General features: G+C 41.3%; 1 protein-coding gene across 2 annotated transcripts in view; it reads left to right on the forward strand.

Annotated features, from left to right (window-relative positions):
- The window catches only part of kcnab1a (potassium voltage-gated channel, shaker-related subfamily, beta member 1 a), a 120,033-nt gene that overhangs the window by 27,859 nt on the left and 66,629 nt on the right, over positions 1-25,545 (forward strand). The window contains exon 1 of one of the 2 annotated variants that reach the window (XM_031752739.2): positions 3,118-4,008. The exons of the other annotated variant lie outside the window; for it this stretch is intronic. Coding sequence (XP_031608599.1) covers positions 3,800-4,008 — 209 coding nt within the window. The 5' untranslated portion in view covers positions 3,118-3,799. Of the gene's footprint in view, positions 1-3,117; positions 4,009-25,545 lie in introns of those variants that run through there. 2 annotated transcript variants of the gene reach the window in all.

Raw genomic sequence — 25,545 nt, forward strand, 5'->3', positions numbered from 1 at the left:
CTTTTGTTTGCTGTATTTTTGTATTTGTTGTTATAAAATGCAAAATCTAATAAATACTTGGAATTTAAAATGTATGTACTTGTAAAAACACATACAGGGTTTTCTCTCTGTATACTGTGTGATTCAAAGTCCAGTCAGTCCAGCTTTGTAGCACACTTTAAATAATCTTCCTTTCTACTCAGCACTTTTCTCCTCATTAGATGAGTTCCTGCTCCATGTTTGCAGTGGGTTGGGGATCTGTGGCTCTCTTGAGGAGCAAGGCAGTATTGATCCAGAATGAGCTGCTTTTCAATAAAGTGGAAGATTGATCCAAAGCTCCGTATATCTTCTCAGTCAAGGAAGAGATATGAGAGGGGTGAGATGATGTGAGGTTTTTTTTTCCTTGAGTTAGGAATCAGAAATCCTGACATTTACAAAAAAAACCCCATAATATATTTTATACATATATATACATATATATATATGTGTGTGTGTTATGTTTTCTGTATGTGTCATAGTCAGATATCATCATTAACCTCTGCCAAAAGCTGTTTCCCTGGTTTCCTTAAGCCACTTTACCTCAAACGGCTGTATTTTAAGCCCTATTTAGACGGGGCTAGTTTATCAGGAAGAGTTGCTGTGATGTTGTTATATTTATCATGTGTATAGACTCCATAGATCCATTAGTTTTTGATTCTACAAGCTATTTTTCCTGTGGATGATAACTGTCAGAAATGTTTCTGCAGTGCTAACAGATCCTACTGATCACACTGCGACAGCAGCAGTAAGCATCATATTGTGTGGAAGCTCTGAGTGCTTGGTTAAATATGTTGTCTGTATATGTCTGGACTAAAGCAGGTCTGTCTTGAAGTTGGCCCAATGCAACCATCTAACCAGTAGTTAAAACACTTGGACTTTTCAACTGCATCTTTCTGCATGTAGATGGTTACTATACAATTTATGTGTATTAAAATGCCCTTTTCATTTCAGAACTAACTCTTAGTTAGCTCTTGGAAACATTGCTCAGAGATTTTGGTGTGACATGATACCGTCACACAGCTGCTGCAGATTTGTTTGGCTACACATGGATGATGTGAAACTCCTGATCCACCACATCCCAAAGGTGCTCTGTTGGTTGCTCTGCTGATTGTGAAGGCCATTTGAGTACAGTGAACTGTAGCCTCAGTTTTCTGTTCTTATCTGACAGGAGTGGCACCCGATGTGGCCTTGTAGCTCATCAGCTTCAAGGTTCAGTGTTTTGTGGATTCATAGATGCTATCTGCAAACCTTGGATGTAACAGGTGGTTATTTGAGTTACTGTTGCCTTCCTGTCAGCTTGAAGCAGCCTGCCAATTCTCCTCTGATCTCTGACATCAAGAAGGCATTTTCTCCCAGAGATCTGCTGCTCTCTGGATAGTTTCTCTTATCTGTAAACCCCATAAATGGTTATGTGAGAAAATCCCAGCAGATCAGCAGTTTCTGAAGTACTCAGACCAGCCTGTGTGGCACCAACAGCTGTCCCACGTTCAAAGCCACTGAAATCACCTTTCTTCCTCATTCTGATGCTCAGTTTGAAATTCAGCAGCTCGTCTCGAACATGTTTCTGTGATCAAATGGATTGAGTTGCTGCCATTTGATTGGCTGATTGGATATTTGTGCTAATAAGCAGTTGAAGCTATTTAATGAAGTGGCCTGTGAGTGCTGTTACTTAAGGAAGAAATATGAATAATTTGCTTGGACAAACAAACCAAATAAGCTAACAATGAATGAAAAACACTATTTTTTGTTGATTATGTTAAGTTAGTGCAAACTTGCATAAATGCTGCAGTGTTGATATTTACCCTGCATGTATGTGAATATGACTGCACACGCGCGCACAAACAAAAGACAGAGCCTGGAGCAAAATGCTCCATTTACCTCTGTTTGACACCCCTCATCGAATTACTGAAAAGCACACAACAATAACACCTTACAACACACACACACACACACACACACACGCACACACAGTCACACAATTGGATGTGCTGTGATCAAACACACAAAGATTTATAAATTCTGTCTCTTCTCAGCTTTGTTTAGCCTCAGCCTGCTCCTTTGTGGTCATTTTCTTTCTCCTGATTCCAGTTTCTCCACACCTCCCTCATTTCATTCATCCATCCTCTTCTCATTCTCTTTGATTTGTAGCTGGCTTTTCGGTTGGATGCATCATGTGCTAGGGGATTTCAGAAAACTGTTACTTTATGTCAGCAAATACTCTATGATCCTGACTTGCACATTTGCTTACTGGAGATTTTTTTTATGCATGCTGCAACATCCATTTAATTTTCTAGTTACAAGCTTTATAAGCCAAAATTTCTCATTCATTCTGGTAAGTTTCAGTATGTGCCTTGGTGATAGGATATCTCGCCCTTTTAGTGCTAGTTGTACCCAACACTGAAAGCCTTTGAGACAAATAAGTCCAGAAAATAAGGATGTAGTAAAAGACAAAAAAAGAGAGGGGAAAAGAAAAAAATGAAATGGCTCAGAGAGGATCGTGGGTAGAGTGTTAGAGAGGGAATAATAGCTTTGCTGTACTGACATTAAAGGTGCAGGAAGGAACCTTAGAAACGTGTGACAGGTGAGCAGCAGTGAGAGAGGGCGAGTGAGACAGGTAGAGTGGGAGCTAGAGAGAGAGAGCGCAACAGAGAGCGAGTGGGAGTGAGTGAGAGAGAGAGAGAGAGAGGCTGTGTGCTGCACCACATCTCTTTCAGTTCCCCTGAAGGTGCGCTTTTGGTAAATGTGGCTTCCCTGCTGAGAAAAACAAAAAATAAAAATAAAAATAAAGAGAAGCCAGAGGAGCTCAAAACGAGCAGAGCGTCCAAAAACTGAGAACAAACATCAGTTAACGAGGGAGTCGGAAGAGTGGGGGGAGAAAAGAGGGGGAGAAACTGGGGCATGGGCACATTAGTGACACGCATTAACATCGGCAGGCGGGACCAAAGGAGCGCCGAGGAGAAGAAGTGAAGAGACGCGGGGGGGTGGGGGGTGCTGATGGCAAAAAAGTGCGATGGGGCACAGTGACGGCACCTGAGAGTGACTCCTCTGCTTTGTTTTGTCTGTCCTTGCTGCCCTGTCTCCTTATCCCTTTCCTGACCCTGTCCCCTCCTCCTCCTCCTCCTCCTCCCTCGCTCTCTCTCGCACATGCTATCGCTCGCTCTCTCTTCCCACAGTCAGACCGGGGAGAGCGCAGCGCCTGGGTCGCATCTCCATCTCTCTGTTTCCCTTTCGCTCCCCTGCCATCCTGCTGCACCCTCTCCACCTCCACTTATTGTCATTCTGCAGCTGAAACCCTGTTAGGAGAAACAAAAAAAAAATAAAGATCTCCCGGCTCTGCATCAGAGGCAAGACACAGGAGAAGGAAAAACCAGCGGGGGAAATAGATTGGGGATCCCTCACAGAACTGAGGAGTCTTTGTTCTTCTCTAGCTTTTGATGACTGACCTGTTCTGCTGACTCTCTTCTGAAAGGAAATACTTAAAATGGGACACTTGATGTGAGCACAGAAGGAAAAAATAGAGGAAAAGCTTTTCTTTCTTTCTTTTTTTTTTCTTGCTGGTTTATCTTGCTTCACAGAACAAAGTGGTGCACATGGAGAGGGAGCATTTGCGAGAGAGCGACTGAAGACTGAAGTCCATTTACGAGGAAAACAAAAGCGCTTCGAGAGACGAGGAGAACCCGAGTCTGAGCTAAAGAATCAAAAAGAGGCTCCTTTCCTCCTCCTCACTCCTCCTTGTCCCGTCTGTAGTTTTCCTCTTCGCTCCCCCGACTGAAGCCCAGCCATGCAGGTGTCCATCGCCTGTACGGACCACAACCTGAAGAGGGGCAATGGGGACCACAGCAAGCAGAGCGCCACCAGCCCCAACGTGGTCAACCAGGCCAGGGCCAAGTTCCGTACCGTGGCCATCATTGCGCGAAGCTTCGGCTCCTTCACGCCACGCCACATCTCACTCAAGGAGTCGACGGGAAAACACACTGGCATGAAGTACAGGTGTGTTAGAGTATGTGTGGGGCACCTTTAACAAAAAGCAGAATTTGTTTTTTTGTGTGTCCATCTCATTTACTGTATCCCAATGTTTTTCTGTTATACTTACCTACAAAAATGCCCTCATATCAGTGGAGATGTATCTATATTCTTTAATCAGTTAATCAGTTTATTGACGTGACATTTGATCATGTCTTTTTAGCAAATGTTTTTTTTCTCCAAAATAGGGACCCAAAGTTTTCAGATAAAGACTCTTTAGATGAATGAGCTCTTATTTAAAAAAACAACAACAACAAAAACGATTGTTATCTACATCTGTAGTGACTTTCTCTGCCTTTAAGCTGAAGCACCTTCTGCCAAACCTGTGTTATATTTGCTGTGAGCTTGCGCTACACTTTTAAAAATTGTGATCTGCAGACTCCAGACTGATCAGTAAGTCGTGCAGAAGCTGCTCAGCCTGACGGGACTCGTAAATATAACGCCGTGCCGGGAGATTACCGACAGCTCCCGCGGGTTGATTGTCTGTTCTGTCCGTCGCTCTGACTGCCTCGCTCCTTACAGTTCATTTACACTTTCTTTATGTCTCACACATCGTCTCGCACACATCTTTAAACCTCTCCGTCTTCCTCTCAAATGCTCAAATTCTCACGTCTCAGAATGCCATGAATGGAAGCAGAGTCTTTTTGCTTCTGCCTCTCTCCCACACACCTAAACACTTTTCTGCCCCACTCTTCTCTCGGCCTCTCTGTGGTGTGCAGAGACAGCTCTGCAGTGTGGGCAGAGCGTCTGAGTTGGATTTGACCTCAGCAGTATTGCTGCTCAGCTGACTTGTGTGTTTGACTCTCATCGCCCGGAGCTTCGAATCTTATGTAAAATATGGTGGCATCGCTTGATTTCCGAATCTCTGCGGATGACGGCGAAATCGAGCTGAAAAGCACGTGTCAGAGGGTCTGAAATGACTGCTGGTTTCTGTGCGCATAGCGATGAGACAGTGATGCACTGCGTTCTATTAAACAAAGCTGTTTTTATAAAAGTCAACACGGTGCCAAAGCAGAAACTCGATCTGGCAGCGATTTTGCTGCAGTTGGTAAGTGTGTGGCAGCTGAAGCCAAATCAAAAATCTGCAAATGTGGCTACTTTTCATGCTCTGATGGTGATGAAAATGGTAATCGATGGAGAAAAACATTTTTCCACTTCCAACTGTGAGCAAAAGTGCACGGTTCTTTTCTTCTTCTTTTATTTTTTTCTTCTTTTCGGAGGGAAAGTGTGAAGGTATTGAACCATTGTTAGCATGAGTGATTTTATTCAACTTCAGCAAACATCAGTTGACAGCTCAGAGTCACAGTTTACTGTGAGGGCGTCTGGATGCCTTGCTGATTAATTGTGACATGGGTGCATTTGCCTTGCACACTGAAGTCTTCCTCACTCCTTTTTTATTGGCCGGAGCTGCAGAGAACACACAAACTGATTATCAACAAAACATAGTGGCTGTACTAAATATTCTCTAATGCTTAATGATGTTTGGAATAAGGATGTGATGATTTATCCTCTAGTCTATTAATTGTCATTCTTTATCCTGGATATGTTGGCTTGGAAAATTGTAACATTTTTCAGGCTAAGAGTTTCATTACATACTCACTGGAATATGAACTTGTCTAGACACCGGGTTATGTAAGTGGGTTGTGATACTGCAGGACCAGTAACTAGAGACAGGTGATACGTCACCCTGTGATGAACACCTGTGACGCACCTGAAGTCAAATTTGCAGAGCTACACTTGGCAAGGAAACTGTGTTATTAACATGAAGCACGTTTAGTTTAGGAGTCTAAAACCATTATCCCACTTAAACTTTACAGTCATGTTTCTCATAAACCACCACAGAGATCATGCCAGCGTTGATTACCATAGTGCCGCGTCAGCGCTTTGATGATGTGAATTTAGACACTCACAGTAAGCTTTGGGAAGATCAGCGACTCACCTCATAGCGGGGGTCAAACGAGTATTGATTGAGCTGCCTTGAAAACAGACGTGGTTGGCAATAGTGCTGACATTACTGTGATGCCAGTAATTACAAGCACTGCAAATTAATTGCACTCATTCCTTGCGTGGCCAGTATTGCTGTCCACATGATTATTTGTAATAAGAAGATGAAACCGATACGACAGATGTGGAGATCTTGGCGCTAAATGACTGCAAAGAGGAGAAAATAAAGCCAAAAATGTTTGTTTTTTTTAAGGAATAAATGTATTTAAAATGAGGTAAACTAAAAAAGAAAATCCTAAACTCAGTCCATCTCGCATGTTGAGGTTGTGGGAAGAAAACAAGCAACAAGCAGACAGTCGGCTACAGTGATGCCATGAGAGTAGTGTTGTGTGTGTGCCAGGATTTTGCAGCTTTAGTCGTGCATATGTCAGCACAAATATGCCCACAGTTCAGGCAGAGTGTGTCTATGTATATATAACATATATAACAGCTTAACACTTTAGTTTTTCCAGTTCAACTTTAAATGGAGCTCTGTACACATCTGCACACACTCGCTTAAACATGGCTCCCTGTACAGGAGAGTGAACCATATGCCAGCACAGTCATCCTGTCAGTTTGTCTTCAAGCTTTCAGTTGACAGACGGTGGTGAAAAAATGACTTGTGACAATAGACGAGGACAGGCTAGAGTTTCTACTCACTGCTGTACAGAAACAATGAGCGGAAAGATGGAGAGAAAAGAGGAGAGAGATGGAAACGAAAAGAGACAGAGAGACGATACCAGCGCGAGTGCTAATCATTCCACGCAGCATTGTCTTCTCCTGACAGTAATGCTGATGGACAGTATGGGAGGAGATAGTCCCACACTGTCCATCTCTACCACTCTTTCCCATCGCTCTCTCTGCTTCTTTTCGTTTCAGGAAGTGAACCCAGGGTTGCGCACACCATCTGCTCTGGCACTGCAGTGTAGGTGAAAGCATGACAACAGGAGAGGTGTTTCATTCTCTGTGTGCACCTGTGTGTGTGTGTATGTGCTCCTCACGGCACAATAACACACACACACACTGCTGCCGCTGCAGGCTTTTAAGTGTTTACTCCCTTTAAATACGAAGTTATTTGTTTTGTGCCTCGAAGCCACAAAACAAATAGTCATAAATGTCTTTGTGAATTGTGGTGAAAAAAAAAATCAAAAACTATTAAACTAGCACAATGAGGCTTCTGTTTGTTTTGTACAGCGCACCCACTGGGCATGTCCGCCTTTGTAAAAGATCGACGTAGCCACTGTGATGTCAACTGTTTTGAAGCTGCTGCCTTTTGTGCTCATTTTGAAGCTAAATACGATGATGTTTGGATGAGAGGCTCGAGCTCGGGAGTGATCAGCTGATGCTAAACCAAGATGAGATGGGAAGGTTGTCATTTACTGTTAGAAGTAATTTACTGCAAAAAGCAAAACGTTTGACTTTTATTACAACAACCAAGGGAACGAGGGAAATACGCTAATAAATATGTCATTATTAGTCATAGAGACCAAAACTTTTTTTTGCCCCTACAAGACTGTAAACAGAATTATTTCTATTCTGTTGGGATTTACTTACTTCCATAGCTATCCTCAAGTTGGTATTTGGGGAACTTTTTGGCTCATTGTTTTTAAGGTTGAAGTTGCATCTTGGACAGGTGAAAATTTAGAGAGGGTTTGTAGTGATAGCAGTAATTTAAATGTTGTCATATTCAGATAGGACTTGTACAGAACTGCTGAAGTGCATCAATACTTGCCTTATTAATTCATTAGCTGGTGGAATATGTTGTTGTTGTCCTGCATGCAAGTCTGACTGAGTAGAAATCATTGGAATCATTTTTGAATAATTTCAGTTGAAGCAGAGAATTGTAGGTCTGGTTTGTGCATGTGGTGCTGCAGGATTTAAATACATGACAGGATGGAAACACAACTGGAAACTGATACAGACTAACAGGACAGGGGAAGCAAAGCAGAACACAATGCACACAGGACAACAGACTATCACAATAAAACAGGAAGTATGATAACCACAGAGACAAAGATTACGACACATGGGCTTGACACAGGGATGGAACAGACACAGGAACATGACTGACTTTGGAGACAGAAAAGGAACACTAAACATGGAGACAAGAGATAAACATAAAGACAAGGCTGACTAAATGTGGAACACAGGCATGGAAACGGAAACCTAACGACTAGATGACAAAATGAAGACCAGAAAACGTAATATTACACAAAGCGGAAACACATCTAAAAGAACCAGAACCGAGATTATAAAATAAACCTTAGAGTATGAAATAAACCAGAATCCAAAGATTCTAAATACATAAACACAGAGTCACAGACCCAGGACCATGACAGGGATAAAGTAAATATGAAAAAGTAGGAGAGATTTGTAACTTTTTTTTTCTTATTCTTTATTATTCTTTAAAAAAAAAAAAGAAATAAATGTTTATGTGGTTGTGAAAAGAAAGGTAGGGTTTTTTAAAACATATTGTGAAATGTCAGGCATGGCATTATGTCCACTGGCAGGTGAAGTGACTAACACTGATTATCTCTTCTTCATGGCACCTGTTAGTGGGTGGGTGCAGGTGAACATTTCATCCTCAAAGTTGGTGTGTTGGAAGCAGGGAAAATGGGCGAGTGTAAGGATTTGATTGAGTTTGACAAGGACCAAATTATGATGGTTAGACTGGGTCAATCTGCAGTGGTCAGTATCAAAAGTGGTCCAAGGAAGAAACAGAGGTGAATTAGCAACAGGGTTATAGGTAGCCAAGGTTCATTGATGCATGTGGTGAGTGAAGGCTGGCCTGTGTGCTCCGATCCAACAGACGAATTACTGTAGCTCACATGGTTGATGCTGGTTCTGATTTAAAGTTGTCAGAGAACAGATAAGGAGCTGCATAGCCTCAGACCTGTTGCTGTGCCCATGCTGACCACTGTCCACTGTGGAATTACCAACAATGGGCATGTGAGCATCAGGACTGAACCACGGAGCGATGGAAGGAGTTGGCTTGGTTTGATCTTGCTCTCTTTTACATGGATTTCTGGGTGAGTGTGCATTGCCTACCTGGGGAACTCCTGGTACCAGAGTGCACAAAAATGGTTCAGGAATGATTTGAGGAGAACAACAATGACTTTGAGGTAATTTCCCAGATCGCAATCTAATCAAGCATCTGTGGGATGTACTGAACAAACAAGTCTGATCCGTGGAGGCCCCACCTCACAACTAACAGGACTTAAAGGATCTGTAGCTAATATCTTGGTGCCAGATCACAGCACACCTTCAGGAGTCTAGTGGAGTTCATGCTTCGATGCGTCATAGTGTTATGCCTAATCAGTGTATGATAAGCAATCATATAAGATGTATTTGTTATTAAAAGTAGTGGCTAAAATTAATAATAATCAACTGTGTATATACTTAAGTTTATTAGTAGAGGAAATTCTGTATTACAAGGACAGATTCAGCTTCAGCATCAGTACTAACACAGACCCATTACAGCGTCAGCTCTAGCAGATTAGCTTGTGTTTGCCAATTGCTATGCAGCTCAGCCAAAGCTTTAATTTCCTATTACTGCATGCTAATGTTGATATTCAATCATCTTAGGATTCTAAATGTTTGTTTGTATAAATCTCATTCTGTTTAGTATAGGTCGACTTTGTTTTACACCAACAGATGGAGGAAACTGTTTTAAAGGAGGGGGGTGGGGTTGTTGTGGGAACAGCGGGGGTGTCAGGTGTGACTGTGAGGTAATGGCAAATGGTTTACAGGACTCACGGGTCTAGTAGGAGGCTCCCTCAGCAGAATTTGGCTTAGGGCTCCAGGGAGGTGAGGACCAGCTTTGAGTTTTACTTTTGTCACAGTGCATGGCATCTGTTGGGCACCCTCCTGTTTCTTTGTACAGTCATTTCGGAGACATATGTGACTTTTAGTTGTGAAGCTACTGTGGGGCAACGGATTGGCTCAGAGGAGCATAGAGAGGCAAAGTCAACACTATCTGACAAATAAGCCTCCACTACAGCAGCTGCTATTAGAAACATTCACGACTTTAGCACCTTAAGTTGAACGGCCACATCACGAGCACGGAAAATCAGCACCTCCCCCCGAAGAGTACTGATTTCATGAAGTAATCTGCCTGTCTTTTGAAAAAACTTCTGCACTGCTGAGTCTTCTCTGCCCTGCTGTTGTTGCAGAAATGCGGAATCTAAACAAGCTACCGCCTTTTGCTCAGAGAGGCTCTTCTGACGAGCGGCAGCGCGGCGGGAGGACAGAGATACTGAACAAACAACAGTGTTAGATTGTTTTCTTTTGGAAATGCCGCGCAGATCTAAATTTGTGACGTGATCAAAGCAACATGCTGTTGATAAAGGCTGAGTTCCAAGGTTTTCTTCCTTCTGACAGAGAGCCTGGAAGTTTCGGATTCGCTTTGAATCTCTATGACTCTCTGTCCTTAGGCCTCACTTTTTGAAGAGTATTCTGTATTCTCCTAAAGGAACACATGTAACAGAGGTGGGATGATGAAAAGCGAGGTAGTATTTACCTGAAGTGACTCTAGCTCTATGTGGTCTTTCAACAGCAGCTCTCCCTGCGTTCTCAGGTCACTGAGTACACACAGGGAACAGGATGCCACTTTATACTGTGTTTTACCAAGCGTGCTACCACCTCAATGCACCAATCGCTCTCAGGACGTCGAAGGAGTTGCCCAGGCTTCATGTTAACACTGTGTCTCACCTCGTGCTGAACCAATGTGCACCCTGTGCTTTGACAGATGTATTTGAGGACACACACACACACACACACACACACACACACACACACACACACACACACACACACACACACACACACATGTGAAAAAGAGTTATCTCAGGACTCTTTGCAGTCCTGTGAAAACTGAGTACATCTTTACAGCCTCAACAGCTTATTAGCAGTGCTAATAAAATGCACTTGATTAACTGATCATCATCAAGTGTGAGCACCTCTATAAAAGCAGAAGTTTTGGCAGTTTGCTGGTCTAGAGCATTTAGGTGTGTGTTAACAGAGCTACGATCTTCCCAGCAAATTCACTCCAAGGTCAGAGGAACCACAAATACTCTATACATTGGGCAGCACTCAGTTAGCATGCTTAATGTCAAAGCTGAGATAAGACTAAACAAGTTTGGCTTTTATGGAAGGGTTGCCAGGAAAAATCTACTTCCCTCTAAAATCGAAAAGGGTTGCACAACTTCTGGAACGAAGTCCTTCGGACGGATGAGACCAGACTGGAGATCTTTAGCAGTAATGCACAGCACATGTTTGAGGATTGTTTTGCAACTACTACTGTATACAAATGTATTCTAGAGTCAAATGTGAGTGAGGCCCAAATTGCTTCATGCAACAAGCACAGCAGCAAATCTACAACAGAAAAACTAAACGCAGCATTGCAACGGCCCAAAGTTCAAAGTTCAGACCTCAGCCTGACTGAAATGCTGTGCATACATGAATATCTCAGTCAACCTCAACTCTGTAAAGAAGAGTGGGACAAAATTCCTCCATAACAATGTGAGAACGATTAAGTCATACAGAAAACAATTACTTCACCTTATTACTGTTTATATTTGGTTCTTAGAGTTACTGAATCATGAGGTGTGCTTAGTTTTTCACATGACTGTATGAAAATCACAATACCAAATTTTCCTAGCTCACTGTTTATTGTATTTTTTATTTTGCCATGGATGTGTGGGCTTGAATGTCTAATGTGTACATGATACGAGGAGTTTAATGGGTTACAGGCAATGCCAGGGATGAGTAACTGACACGCAGCAAACCAGTGGAGTGGAAACAGGAAATTCAGATAAACTGGCAAATATTCGTAACAAGAAAAATGACACGCTCACAGAAAGCTGCTTATTTATCAGTGTTTCTGCTTAAAAGTATGAAGAAAAGGGTCGATATTCACATTTATGTTGGTAGAAAGAAGAGGAGACTGTTCGTCTAAAAAACTGTCACTGGTTTAGATGTGATTGGGCCATATGTGGCAAAAAAAAAATCTGAAAAACTTGGCAGGAAAAAAAGCTAATTCCCGATGACCTTTCAACATGTGTTGCAATGAAAAAGACATGAAGGCTTTGTGAAAACTGGGCAAGCTTTTGCATGAGCTAATTCACACACTGCTAATTTGGCAGAAGAGGGTTGGTGTCAGCTCAGTTACTGTACATTGCCTGCTGAGAGCTTGCACAGCGTTGTGAAAGGCCGGATTAGCAACTTCTGTAAAAGGAAAAAGAAGAGTGTCCATGTGTTGTGGCGTTCTACGGAGGAGCTGTGAAACGAGAAAGATGATAATGAATAAAGGAAGGAATTCTTTGCCTGCTGGTCCCGCTCCAAAACCACCAAACAACAAATACTCAACAGCCCTATCCAACGCATTATCTATGCTTGTTGCTATGGTAATCGTGTCCTCGACTCTATAGTGCCATCATTCAATTTGGAACACTTTAAAAGACATCCACACACACACACACACACACACACTCCTGTTTAACATCATTTTAGAGGACATCACCATGACTAACGCTCATTTCCTGAGACTCACTCTAACCTGAAACACAGTCACAGCTGACTTTAACCAACACAGCGTATAAACTGTCTGAACAGACTAGTTACTTGTCTCCAGAAGATCGCCAAGAGACCCGCAGATACACAATGAATACTTCAAGCTGAGGGTAAACGGAAAAAGGCAACTGAAGCCAGCGGAGGACTAATAGACATAACTGTGTTGGAAACATGGAGGGGGATATGATGTGATGCGATAAAAGCAGAATAAACAGCGAGCGCTATCGGGTTTCCGTTCAAATATTGTGCAAAGTTTGAGCAAATTCCCCGAAACTGCCAAAACAATGCAGTTTAATGTCTGTTCTCATTAACAACCATTATGCAAATATCAGTAATAGCTGACTGAGATAAACAGCTGGTGGCACTAAATCTCCAGTCGGGTGCTATTAAGCAAAGGAAGAAGGATACGAGTTGAAAACTTGACATAGTTAAGGAAGCACAGTCAGACCTCCAATTATGGCGACGTGGGCTGTGTTTTGTGGTTGCTGTTTTTGCTGCTGCTCGTTGCGTTGTCCATATCAGTCAGTGTTATGCACATGCTGACAGCGCTCCTTAAAAGCATGTGGCTGGAAGCGCGCTCGGTGTCGTAATTACTTAAAAAGTTGCTGATGTAAGAGTAGGTGGTGAAGATGTTGTACTAATTGGTACTGATTTCAGCATAACTGGTGATCTAAGAGAAAACTGTGGTTCATAATTTATTTATTTTTTTGTTACATGTCTCCTAAAAAAGCTTAACAAGCCTCACAACTACTGTACTTTCATATTCCCCTAGATCGCTGCTAAACGGCATAATTTAAATAATAAAATAAATCTCTTCTAAGGAGCCTTCATGGGGGTTTGACGGGTGGGTTTAAAGTCTTTTCAAAGGTAGCAAAAGCCTCTATTTAAATCACTCAAGTGATGCTGGGATGATTAGAGGAGCATAGAAAAGCAAAAAGGGAGGCAAAAATGAAAAAGAGAAGAAAGAGGTGTGTCAAATGTCTGTGAAGGTTCTCAGTCATCAGGTGTGTCAAATGTACAAATTATACAAGTAAATCCCTGTGGGTGCTTATCATATTGAACTGTGGGAGGAATAACAAAGTGTGATTGTCTGTGAACTGTTTCTCTGTCCTTGAGCGTCCTGTAAGGCGCTGATAGGAGCTAATATTAATTATAGCGACAGGTCCGCAGCTGAAACTGGCGCTGACTTCAAACCTTTTATCTCATATGTGACAAAAATTGATAAGAATAACAGCTCTCTGTGCGTAGCCGTGCAAAATATATCACACAGTCAGTGGCAGCTGACTTTGTCGTTCATTGTTGTTCTTTAATTAGATCCCAGTAGCATGCTAGATACTGAGCCCAGTCCCAGCTCGTCACTTTTGGGCATTTGGTACGGGGCATTTGACAGTTTGGCTTTTTTTCCTTTTCTTTTTTCTTTGTTTTTGTAAAAATACAATGAAAAGTTGAATTTTAAACCAAACCACCTAAACCTGACCGTAGGTAGATTCTGTTGTTCTGTTAAATAGGAGTGTCTGTGCATCCAGTACTGACACAGACAGACTAAAGGACGACTTTTGTATGTGTTTCATACTGCTGTGATAAAACAGCACTATTTGACATCTTTGGAGAGAGAACCAGAGTTGAGAATAGCATGATCAACTTTTACCCCCATAAAGATGACATTTGGAGACATCTCTTGTAGATTTAATGAAAAGTTTTGACACCTTGGTATATATCGATAAAGATGTTTTGACTATTATTAGAATAGTTTCCAGATGTTTTTAAAGGGAAGCTGCACAGGCAGATACTATTGTCACTAACATCTGATGGATACCCAGTTGTTTTGTTCTGTAAGCAGCTCTGATACACGACAGAAGCCACTCAGAAAACGGATGTTCTCGGATGGTTTGTCAGTGTTTATGGTGTATTGTTTTGGTGTAAGTAAAGTAGCTCAGTATTGCAGATGTTTTTGGATTGCTAAGGTTCTTATTCTGTTTAGTGTCCAACTGTGTTTTAGCTCATGTAAGCAAAAAAATGACTCTTCTTTATTCGCACTACCCGTGTTATTAGTGCTTGTGGTTATCTGCGTGTTGATCCTCCAAGGATTCATTAGTTGCTCTGGAAGCTGGTAATTAATCCTTCATCCCAGAAACAGGCTTCTTAGCAATTACCGCAAACAAGTTGTTCTCTTTCGAGTTGTTAAATCTGTTTTTGGTTTCTCAAGTTAAAGTGCAACATTTAGCTAATTTTGATGCTTCTGCCATCCTGACAGCAGCAGGACATTTGCTTGATTTCTTGAAGGTTCGTGCACCAAGTTTACATAAACCAGGAAGAGATACAGTTTTGTGCAAAAGTTTTGAATCAGCCATTATTTTTTTACATTTTGCTTCCAGGGAGCCAGAGTCTTTTGTAATCTTTTAAATTGGCAATAGTTCTCCAACTTTCTGAAGTCTGAAGACTTTCAGAGACTTTCCACTCTGGAGAAACTACTTACAGCTAGCTTGCCTAAGAAAGTGTTAAGGAATAAAGGTGCTCATACTAAATATTGACCTTCAAACTTCACATTTTCCCAGCAAAATATAAAAAAATGAAGACTAGCATGAGATTTTTGAACAGCACTGCATAATGGATAAAATGTTTGCCTGTTAAATATAAACCATGAATAATCAAAGGGTCATTAATCAATAATCAATTGAGGTATATGCTGGTGCTCTTCTTGACCCTCTTCTCCTCTTAATTATAGCAGATGCAGGTGTGGATAGTGCTGTGAGTTTCAGAGGGGACACACACTGCCACTCTGTAAGCTGTAGTGGGATGGATGACAAAAAGCAAAAATTACTATGCTTCCTTTGACATTGTTTCAAACCACACAAGTTGAAAATTGTGCCAAAAAGCAGAACAAAGCTGCACAGCTCTCTCTCTCGCCTCCAGCTAAAAATCTCTGCATCCTGACAGCCATGCCAGTGTTGAAACCACATGTCCATCAGCCAAAATGCTCTATGTGTGTGTGTGTGTGTGTGTAACAGCTGATCCCCTCAGGATGCCTGTCTCTTTCACACTACATTGCCTGACAGCTCTTTTGCTGCATTTTCCAGGATTAACTGTGATTGTGGCCCCACTGGTCAGGAAACGTGAAGTCATATACATTTGTGCATGGCACCATTCGTCCCTGCTAGCAGCAGCCATAAATCAAACTGTGAATACTTCACCTTGATCTTTGTCAAATCGAGTGCATAATTCAGTATTTGAGAGATGAAAAGCAGTATTTTATAAGGCACCTTAAAAAACGGGTTCTTAAAAAGCCTCTGTTGTTTGCGCTTTAACTTTCAACATGCATTTTCTGTTTACCTGTTTAAGGTGGACCTTTTTGGGACAGGCAGGTAGAAACAGACTGTCAAAACCAACATCTCTGTACAGTCAGACCCATTTTATGGGCTAATAGCTCAGATTTGCTCAAATTATGGCTCCAGGTGTAAGAAGACAAAATATGTGATTTAATAATAAACAGCAATGATGGTGGAAATTGTGATCAACCCCAGTAAGAACTTGGACCACTCTGCCACCAGTTAACTTTTAAATAAGCTTCATCTTGTCTTATGATAAGACATATTTCAAGAAGTATTCTCACAACACCACACTTACAAAAATGTGTGCAAAATGCAAGTACGCGAGCACTTAATTGCTCCCTGATGCAGCAGTAAGCTTTGCATTTTGATCCCGAATTGAACTTTTAAATCCCACTCATCCATGTGCAACAACTTGAGACCACAGTACCCCAACCTTTGTTCCACCTGCCATATTAACTATTAAATCAAAACATCTTTAATTTAAAGGGTTCAGGATGCTTTAAATCAGCTGTGAATTGTTCATTCCTGTTGAGCATTAACCAGGATAGTATGCAGGGTGAGAAGCCTGCTGTCGAAGCCTCCTCCTGGCTGCATCACACTGTCCCCCTGATCTGTCTGCAAGAGTTATTGTGTCTTAAATAACAAGAAAAGAAAAGTGCAGCCATGTTTCATGGTAAGGGATGCGGTCATACTGAGATGATCTGGAATGTGCTTGGTTTTAGATTTATTACGGTGTTAACTTTGAAACAGTTTACTTGACATTATGTGAGTACAGAGAAAATTTTTGTTAGTATTTAACTGCTAAAAGCATGTGGCAACCGCTTAAATAGCTGGTGTAAGCTTATAAGTGTGCTATTTCAAAGTAATTGTGCTTTTAACAGCTTTAGGGAGTGCAACCCAAACCGTATTTACTCTACAAAACATTCATTTCTTTTATTGCCTTAAACATAACAAGAATAGCTGGTATTTTTACTGCTGCTGGCTGTGAGTACAGCTAAGCCTGGCATTGCAATATGTTTCCATCATTGGTATGTGAGCTGAATTGCACCTTTATTTCACACAACAGTCAGAAGCAGTTCTTTGTGGGCTCTAGTAATTTCTCCAGCATGACTTCCCCTCTTTTTCTCTCTATTGCAAATCACAGATCCTGGGAAAATGTTAATGATTTAGAGCTTTGCGCTCAAATAAGTGTGGAAGTTTAAAAATCAAAGGCGATAAAAACCTCTGAGCACATCACTCTGCAACCAACTGCTGCCTGGCACGCTTTGATCTCTGGCGTATTGTAATGACAACATTAACATTCAGCTTTTTGAAAACAGCGTTGGCTTCTTTTTGTCTCCCGTACATCAGGTTCGACATTTTGCTGACATGACAATGGAACTGCGCTGAATTACCATCAGATCGTGATGCAGAGAGACGTAAAAGACTGAGAGATCGAAAGTGAGAGAAGGTGTCAGACTGATTATTACTGAGCCTGAGCAAATCCTCAGCTTCAATGATGTCTCGCACATTACTATGTGTAAGCCCGCCTGATTTTGCAGCGTGCATCAGGGCGCTTGTTCTTTGGTGCCTGTATGAAATACTACACAAATGATAGATGGCTTCCTTTTTGAATTACAGGTGGGGCACACTAATTCATTCGCAGTGTTTTCTTTGCAGATGTTCTTTTTATCCTGACTTCAGATGAGTCTCCTTTTCTCCTTTTGTCCCTTTCTGTTTTGATCTCCTTTCTCTCACTTTGTCTCTTCGTTTCACTTCCTGTACGGAGAACAGTGGCATTACTTATTACCATGGTGAATGGATGCTACTCAATTTTGCTGTAGCCTGTGAATGATGTCATGTTATCTGCATGGTGGACTCCAATTCACATGCCCAGTATGACATGAAGTCACTCGTGAAATGCAGACATGTTAACTTCAGCACACTTGTGCTTCACATTTTGCTCATGACTGAGCAGGAAAGGCTCTCAGATCGTCTCTACGCACGAACACACTAACATACTTTTCTACATGGGGAAATCTCCCTTTGATGTATTGCTGTAGCCCAAAACATCTGCATGATTTTTGGTTATTTACAGTTAAATTTAACCCATTTATGTAGCCCTTTTTTCCAGTTTAAACAAAAATTTTCAGAACACATCTGAAATGTTTTTGGGGAGACAATAATGTGACGGACCAGCTGTGGAAGTGACAGAAACTAAAACATGTGAAAGACTGCACTCAGGCTTAAAAGTATCAGACGTTTCATGTGTGTTGATTGTTCTGAGTGGAAAAAGATGCAAGTTAATGTGTTTTTAATTGCATGATTCATATAATACTTCCGATGCATGTTTAGCGTTAGCTGTTTGATGTTAGCTTGTCACTTCTGCAGCTGTTCTGTCCCATTGTTGTCTCCCCAAAAACACTTCCTTTGTGTTTCACGGGATTTTGTTTTTATTTTGTTTTTTGTTGAGCTTTTGCAGCATTTTTTCTGTTTCTATTGTGTTTTATTCAACTTATTTTGTGTACATTTGACCTTTCAGACAAAACAAACAATATAAATGGAGGCGAGAAAACCGTGATGTGCGTTTTTTAAAATTATTTTTTCTTTGGCAGTTTATAATACTTTATTAGTTGTTCAGTATAAAAAAATTAATAATTACAGATTATTTATAATATAAACAAACCCTGTTCCTAAAACACTGTCTGTAAAACACAGAGTGAATTGTTTAACTTTGCAAATGCCCCACTTTAAAAAAGGCACACTGCTGCCAAGGCAAAATCTCAGTTTTTCCAGTTTTAAAGAAGGTGATGTTGTTGGTTTTTTCGCCTGGTCATTGCTCCACCTCTTCACCAGATTTCATGGATTTCAGACAGAAAGGTGTTGCATAATCTTTTAACAGACAAACAAGCAACACTGAAAGCATACCTCTAGCATGGCTTTGTGTCGGAGAAGGGAACAGTTCAAAACTAGAGTAAAAACTAGAAGGGCATGAAAGAGGTCAGCCCACCAAAGACTCCATATAAAAGATGGATGTAGCTTCAGGGTCTAAAAGATGAAGCCAATGTGGAAAGGCTATAAAACTACATTTTTATTTTATTCTTTTTACTGCAACAGAGGATTCAAAGGAAGTCTAATGTTTAGATCTCTATTAGAGAGCAACTCTTCGGGCTCTGTGATATATGACCTCAAACACTTTCCTAATAAGTTGTGGGCTTTGAACTCCTGGTGAATACAACAGAATGTTCATTTTATAAATCATGGTCCTCATTAGAGTCAAAAAGAACGGTATGCTTTAGATTGGGCCTAAAGTGTGTGATTGGCAAGTCCCTGCAGCAAAAGCGTGTAATGCACGTACTGTGTCAACTTTCAGAACTCCAAGTTGGTAGTGGATGTGTATGTCACTGACTGAAATAAGTGTTTTATCCTCAAGGAAACCATGACATGCTGAAGAAACCCTTGTTGGCAAACAGTGCTAAGATGCTTCTTGTAGTTGGTCACCAGGTTTGCACATGTCTTGGGAAGGATTTTGTCCCGCTTCTCTTTGCAGAAACTCTCTAAATCTTTTAGGTGGTGGTCAGATGGTTTCATCTGACCACAGCACTTTCTCTCAAGCCTTTGTTCATTTAGATGTTCACTGGTAAACTGAAGACAGTGTCTGTACATGTGCCTTTTTGAGCAGGTGCTGGAGCAGGGTGCTGCAAGATTTCAGTCCATTACAGTGTAGTGTGTTACCGATGATGTTCTAGGTGACTGTTCTCCCAGAGGCCTACAGGTTATTGACACGCTCCTCCTGTGCAATTTTGGGTTGATATACCACCTTTCTCATGATCGTCCTTGTTCCATGCTTGCATGGAGCTCCAGACCGAGAGTGATTGATGGCCATTCTGTATGTCTTCCATTTCTAAATAATTGCACCAGCAATTTTCACCTTCTCACCATGCTTCTACCTGATGGACTCTTTCTAGCAGGTCTTGTCCTGATGCCATTTGGCAGCTCATTGGTCTTACCCTACACACATAATGACTTGATATCAAGAGACTCTGTAATTGATTGATTGGTTGGCTGTGTGCCCATGTGGAACACAGGTTACAAGCTGTGTTAACCTTTAAAGAACATCCCGTTACTTTGCTTTGAGAAACTCTTTAGTTGCTTTTGCAGGAAGGTTTGTATTATTCTTCTTTTGCACTGTGAAGCCCATGCTGTCAGTCTGCACTTCAATCACATATTGATACTTTTATTTAAAAACTATTAAGGTGGTATACAGATGTAAAATCTGTATCTGACTGTATCTTGCAATTCAGCAGAGGCATAAGCATTTGAGAGATTTGGGTTCAGTTCCCGGCAGCAGTGTTTACTGCTCAGGAAGCTAATCAATCCAGCTGTCAATGTTTGTGTAAGAGGAAGATTAAAAAGTGATCATGTCCTCATTATCACATTATCAAATCCTGCTGTCCATCCAGAAAAGAGAAAAGTGTGAACCTGCAATGTGTTTTGGATGAGGACTATTGTAGTCTACAAGCTAAAGCTTTGAAACTAGAAATAGTACAAGGAGATAATCAAGAAACAATAATGTCCTTTATGCATGCTGATGAATGAGTAAGGAATGTTCCTGATCATATCTGCATATGTAGTGTTGGGGGAGATGAACTGTGTGTGTATGAGGGTGTGTGTGTGTGTGTGTGTTGCTATATGAAGGCCATATACAGTAATTGACTTCCGTCTCCATGGAGATGTGGATAACTGCAGGAACCTCTGTTGTGTGGGTTTGTCTAATGCATGCAAGATTTTTACTTGGTGGATGTTTTGTGGCTGTATTTGAAAGAGGCAACTGGTTTGTGCAAGCTGAGTTGCAGAGTGTGAATTCAACAATGCATACTGTGTGTGTATGTGTGTCTGGATGCTGTATTGTGATTTCCAGCTGCAATAGCATAGATGGTATTGTTTTCACCTTAAAGAAAAATCTGGTCCGAATACTCAGAGAATTTGCCCACATGATCGTATCACAAATTTAGTGATTGGATCTTGAACACATCTGGCACTAAGTGTAAATTTGAATTTCTGGGTTACTGGGTTAGCCTGAATCTCCCCATTACAACTGCACATGCTGGAAACCGCCTACGACATGCGAGAACACATGCACTATGACAACAGCAAACATCCAGAATAATAACAGTGATTCTTGAGGAGAGCACGGATGAATTAAAGGGAGACTAAAAGTGCGAGTGGGGTGGAAGGTGTTAAAAGACCACCCGACAGTGTGAGTGGGTGTGATGACTGAACAGCGGAGGAAGGTATAAAGACAGGTATTCAATCACAGACTGAGTGAAAAACTCCCTCGGTTAATTCTTTAATACGAAGAAGATGGATTTGTTTTCTTCCGTCTCTCGTTTCGCATCCAGTTTTTAATGTGTCGACATCAAAGCTGACAGAATAAGATCTTCCTGTGGAGAGGCTTGACCTCTTATGTTCGCTGCACTCATCCTCAAGCAATGCACAAAAGGCAGCTGTAGTTTAAAACCCACAGCATCATTGTAAAGCCCTTCTTAGCAACTGAAGGCTTGAACATTTATCTCTTCGTGTAGAGAAAGTCTTCTCTTCTTCTCCTCGAAAACTAACACCTGGAAACTGCATCTTTGGATATGAGACCGACATTAAAAACTGGACTGATAAGAACTCAGAAACTCATTACTGAAATTAAAAGAATCAGTACTGCTCACATGTCACATTTCTTGGCATGGCTTTATTGCCTGCTGGTGGATTACACGTTCAAACTCTTAATCCCCCCTTTGCTGTCAAAATGGCCGTAACCTTTTGAGACATGGACTCCACTGAAAGTGTGCTGTGGTATCTGGCAACAAGATGTTAGCCACACATCCTTTAAGTCCAGTAAGTTGCAGACCAGGCCTCAATGGACTGGTCTTGTTTGTCCAGCACATCCCAGAGATGCACGATTGAGATCTGGGGAAATCTGAGGTTGTGTTGTGCCCCTCAAACTATTTCTGCTGGGTGACCGGGGGCATTATCCCCCATCAGAAGATACTGTTTCTATGAATGGGAGTAGATGGTCTGTAATAATGCTTAGGTAGGCAGGACCCAAAGTTTTTGAGCAGAACATCATCCAAAGCATCAAACTGCCTCCACTTGCTGCTGCTTATAGTGCATCCTGGTGCCAGGTGTTCCCCAGGTAAGTGACACACATGAACCCAATGTAAAAAAAGAAACAAAACAAATGATTCATCAGGCCAGGCAATCTTCTTCCATTACTCCATACTCCAGTTAGTGTCTATTATTGGCAGTTTCTGCAGTGAACAGGGGTCAGCTTGGGTACCCTGACTGGTCTGTGGCTACTCAGCCGCATATCAAACAAACAGCAATGAACTGTGTATTCTGTCACCTTTATATCAGAACCAGGATCAACTTTTTCTACAATTTGAACTGCTCATCTGTTGCATCAAAGCCTTTGCTCCCTACATGCATCAATGTGCCTTGTCTGCCAATGACCCTGTGGTTGGATCACAGCTGTTTCTTCCTTAGACCAGGAATACACAACATGACCTTCAGCTTTGGAGATACTTTGGAGATAGCATTTTTCTGCTTCCAACACAGGACAAAATGTTCAGTTGCTCCCTAATATAACCCACCCACTAACAGGAGCAATGATGAAGTCGGTGTGTGTGTGTGTTTAAATATATTTTTTCTTTTCCCTTATCTCTTCCTGCATCTGTCCACCTCTCTATCATGCTCCAGTTCCACATGTTAGTGCAAATCCACAGTATTCAGTGAGCACAGCTTGTTTCCCTTTAAAGAAACGTGTGATTAGTTCTGCATACATCAGCATGGAGATACATTTGTGCACACTAATTGTAGCTTTACTAAATGACCCCCTTCTTTTGTCCTGGTTCTATAATTCCTCTATAATTATCCCCATTTCTCCATTTCCATATCCCCTCCTTTTATTTGCCGTAGTTTGCTGGTGTTGGAAAGGGTTGATGTTGTACAAGTGAGTGTGTGCTTTAAGGTATAGTATGATATACACCATAAGCTTTATTTAACAAAAACTTTGCACTGTGTTTTGAGCCAGATAAGAATTTTTTAAATTGCTTACATTGCCTGGCAAATAGGTCAACAGAATCCCAGTAGATATTGCATTTTTAATGATGTAATTTTGTTTGTGAAAAATGGATTGTAGGGTTCATTAGTGTTTAATCACCCAGCACAGCATTATTCTTTTCATATCACTTAGCAAGCACTTTTTATCTGAAACCTAATTTATCACATTTACTTCTTCAGATAAAGATGTGATATATACACCTGGCAAATACAAATACACTTAAGAACTTAAACCTTACGATGGGAACCTTAATACCTTATATGTCTGAAGAGTTTGTAATTAACCCCTACCCTTCACTGGATATCAGCAGGTGCAGACTGATGCAGTGGGAAAACTTGAAACAATGAACTTCCACCATGAGGTGGTGAATAACTGTGCTGCAATAAGCAAATAACATGAAAAAATTAGAATATATTTGGATACAACACATAATAACAAGGTACATCTTAACATTAATCCTTTTTTTAGGTGTTCAGCTAAGGCCCAAGTCACACAGGCCAGCTAGTGAACAGTTGTGAAGGAAAAATATGTATCCCTTGACTTCTTGCAAATAGTTGCTTGAGGTTGATAGCCGTCGGTATCAAACTGATTGCTAAAGGCTATTCATGCAGGTATAGAGATGGTCAGTGACCATATGGCAACAACAGGTTGCTCGGGGAAAAATGTGTTTTCCCCAAATAGCTGATTAATGGTTACTGGGAGTCACTCTGTCAAATTGCTTGCAGTGCTGCACAACTGCTAGCAGAGTGGCTCGCTAACTACTATCTAAGCGCTAGTAAGTATGACACAAACCAGAAATGAGGGCCATTGTGCCTCAAGGTAAAAGTTGCAACAATTGAAACATGATGGCTGTAGTAGTGAGGCACAGCTTTTATTTTGAAATTGAATGTTCCCCATTTCTAGTTTGTGTCACAATTTTTCAAATTGTTCTGCCGTTTGGCTAGTAGTTAGCAAGTTTGTAGACAAGTTGGCCCAAAGCTGTGGGAAGTAGGGTGGTGTTGCAAAAAGCAGACGTCAGAATAATGTGGCAGGATGCTGTAGAGCTTCTGTTTTTTGTTCTGTTTGACGACTGGTTTAAAGGATAGCACCGGACACAAAATAGAATTTTAACCATGCTTTTCTTTCTGTACTTTTTATGAACTCACCAAGGGTCATCTCCTTAATTCCTTATGTTCTTTATTCCACATGCTGTAGTTAAGTGAGCTAAAGGGTAAAAACAAAGATCATTAAAAAATATCATCAAATAAAACTTGCGAATCTCAAATAAAACAGTAAACAAAGTGGAACGGAAAGGCTTTTTACTGAGTATAACCTGAGAGTAGGTCTGCTGCAGTGTGCTGCTGGCTCAGGAAGCATTATTACCGAATCTGGCAACCCATTTGTAAGGATAAAAAGTGACAATTTCACATCTTTGTTCCTGATGTTTTAAACCTCTACGAACTCAGCAGGGAGGTAATCAAATAAAGAGTTTGTGAAGTGTAAAAACCTGCCCTCTTGGCCAGGTCTCTCTCGGAAAAGAGATTTTAATCTAAATGAGACTTGTACCTGGATAAGTAAACGATAATGAAAAAGGTTCTTGACTGTCAGACATATTGTGGTTGCCAAGCAAGACACACATGCAAAAGAAAAGAAAGGCTTGTTGGGGTAAAGTTATTTTTTATGCAGGATAAGAAACTGAGCATCATGAAGAAGAAAGGTGATTTTGTAAGTGACTTTGAATGGTTGTTGGTGCCAGGTGGCCTGAGTATTTCAGAAACTGCTGATCTACTGGGATTTTCCCTACACAACCAACTCTATTGTTTACAGAGAATGATCTGAAAAAGATAAAATATCCAGAAAGCGGCAAGTCTCTGGGAGAAAAGAGTTTGTTGATGTTAGAGGTCAGAGGAGAATGGTCAGGCTGCTTTGAGGCTGTTCCAACCAAGGTATGCAGCAGAGCATCTCTGAACCTGCAACACGTCAAACTTAGAAGCAGATGGGCTGCTGTAGCAGAATATCACACCAGGTGTCACTCCTGTCAGCTAAGAACGTGAAACTGACACAGCAATATACACAGGCTTTGTGTGAAGGTTGCCAGGTTGGATGAGTCTCTCCGTCTGCAGCAACATTCAGATGGTAGGGTCAGAAACAACATGGATCCTTCCTACCTTGTATCAATGCTTAAGGCTGGTGCTTTTTCACTTTGCACATTTTGGGCCACTTAGTAACAGCTGAGCTTTAATCACAGCCTCCCTGAGTGTTGTTGGTGACCATATCCATCCCTTTGTAACCACAGTCTACCCATCTTCTGATGGCTGCTTTCTCAGTCCAGTAGAGCACCTTTGGGATGTGGTGCAACAGGAGATTCACATCATGGATGTGCAGCTGACAAAACTGTGTGATGCTGTCATCTGAGGAATGTTTCCAGCTCCTCGTTGAATCTATGTCATGAAGAATAAAAGGACCTCTGATGGTAACAGAGGGACCAATCCAGTGCTAGTAAGGTGTACTTAATGAAGTGAGGTACAAGTGGTGCAGGCTTGTTAAGAA

Source organism: Oreochromis aureus, linkage group 14 (genome assembly GCF_013358895.1).
Source record: "Oreochromis aureus strain Israel breed Guangdong linkage group 14, ZZ_aureus, whole genome shotgun sequence".
Classification (NCBI taxonomy): domain Eukaryota; kingdom Metazoa; phylum Chordata; class Actinopteri; order Cichliformes; family Cichlidae; genus Oreochromis; species Oreochromis aureus.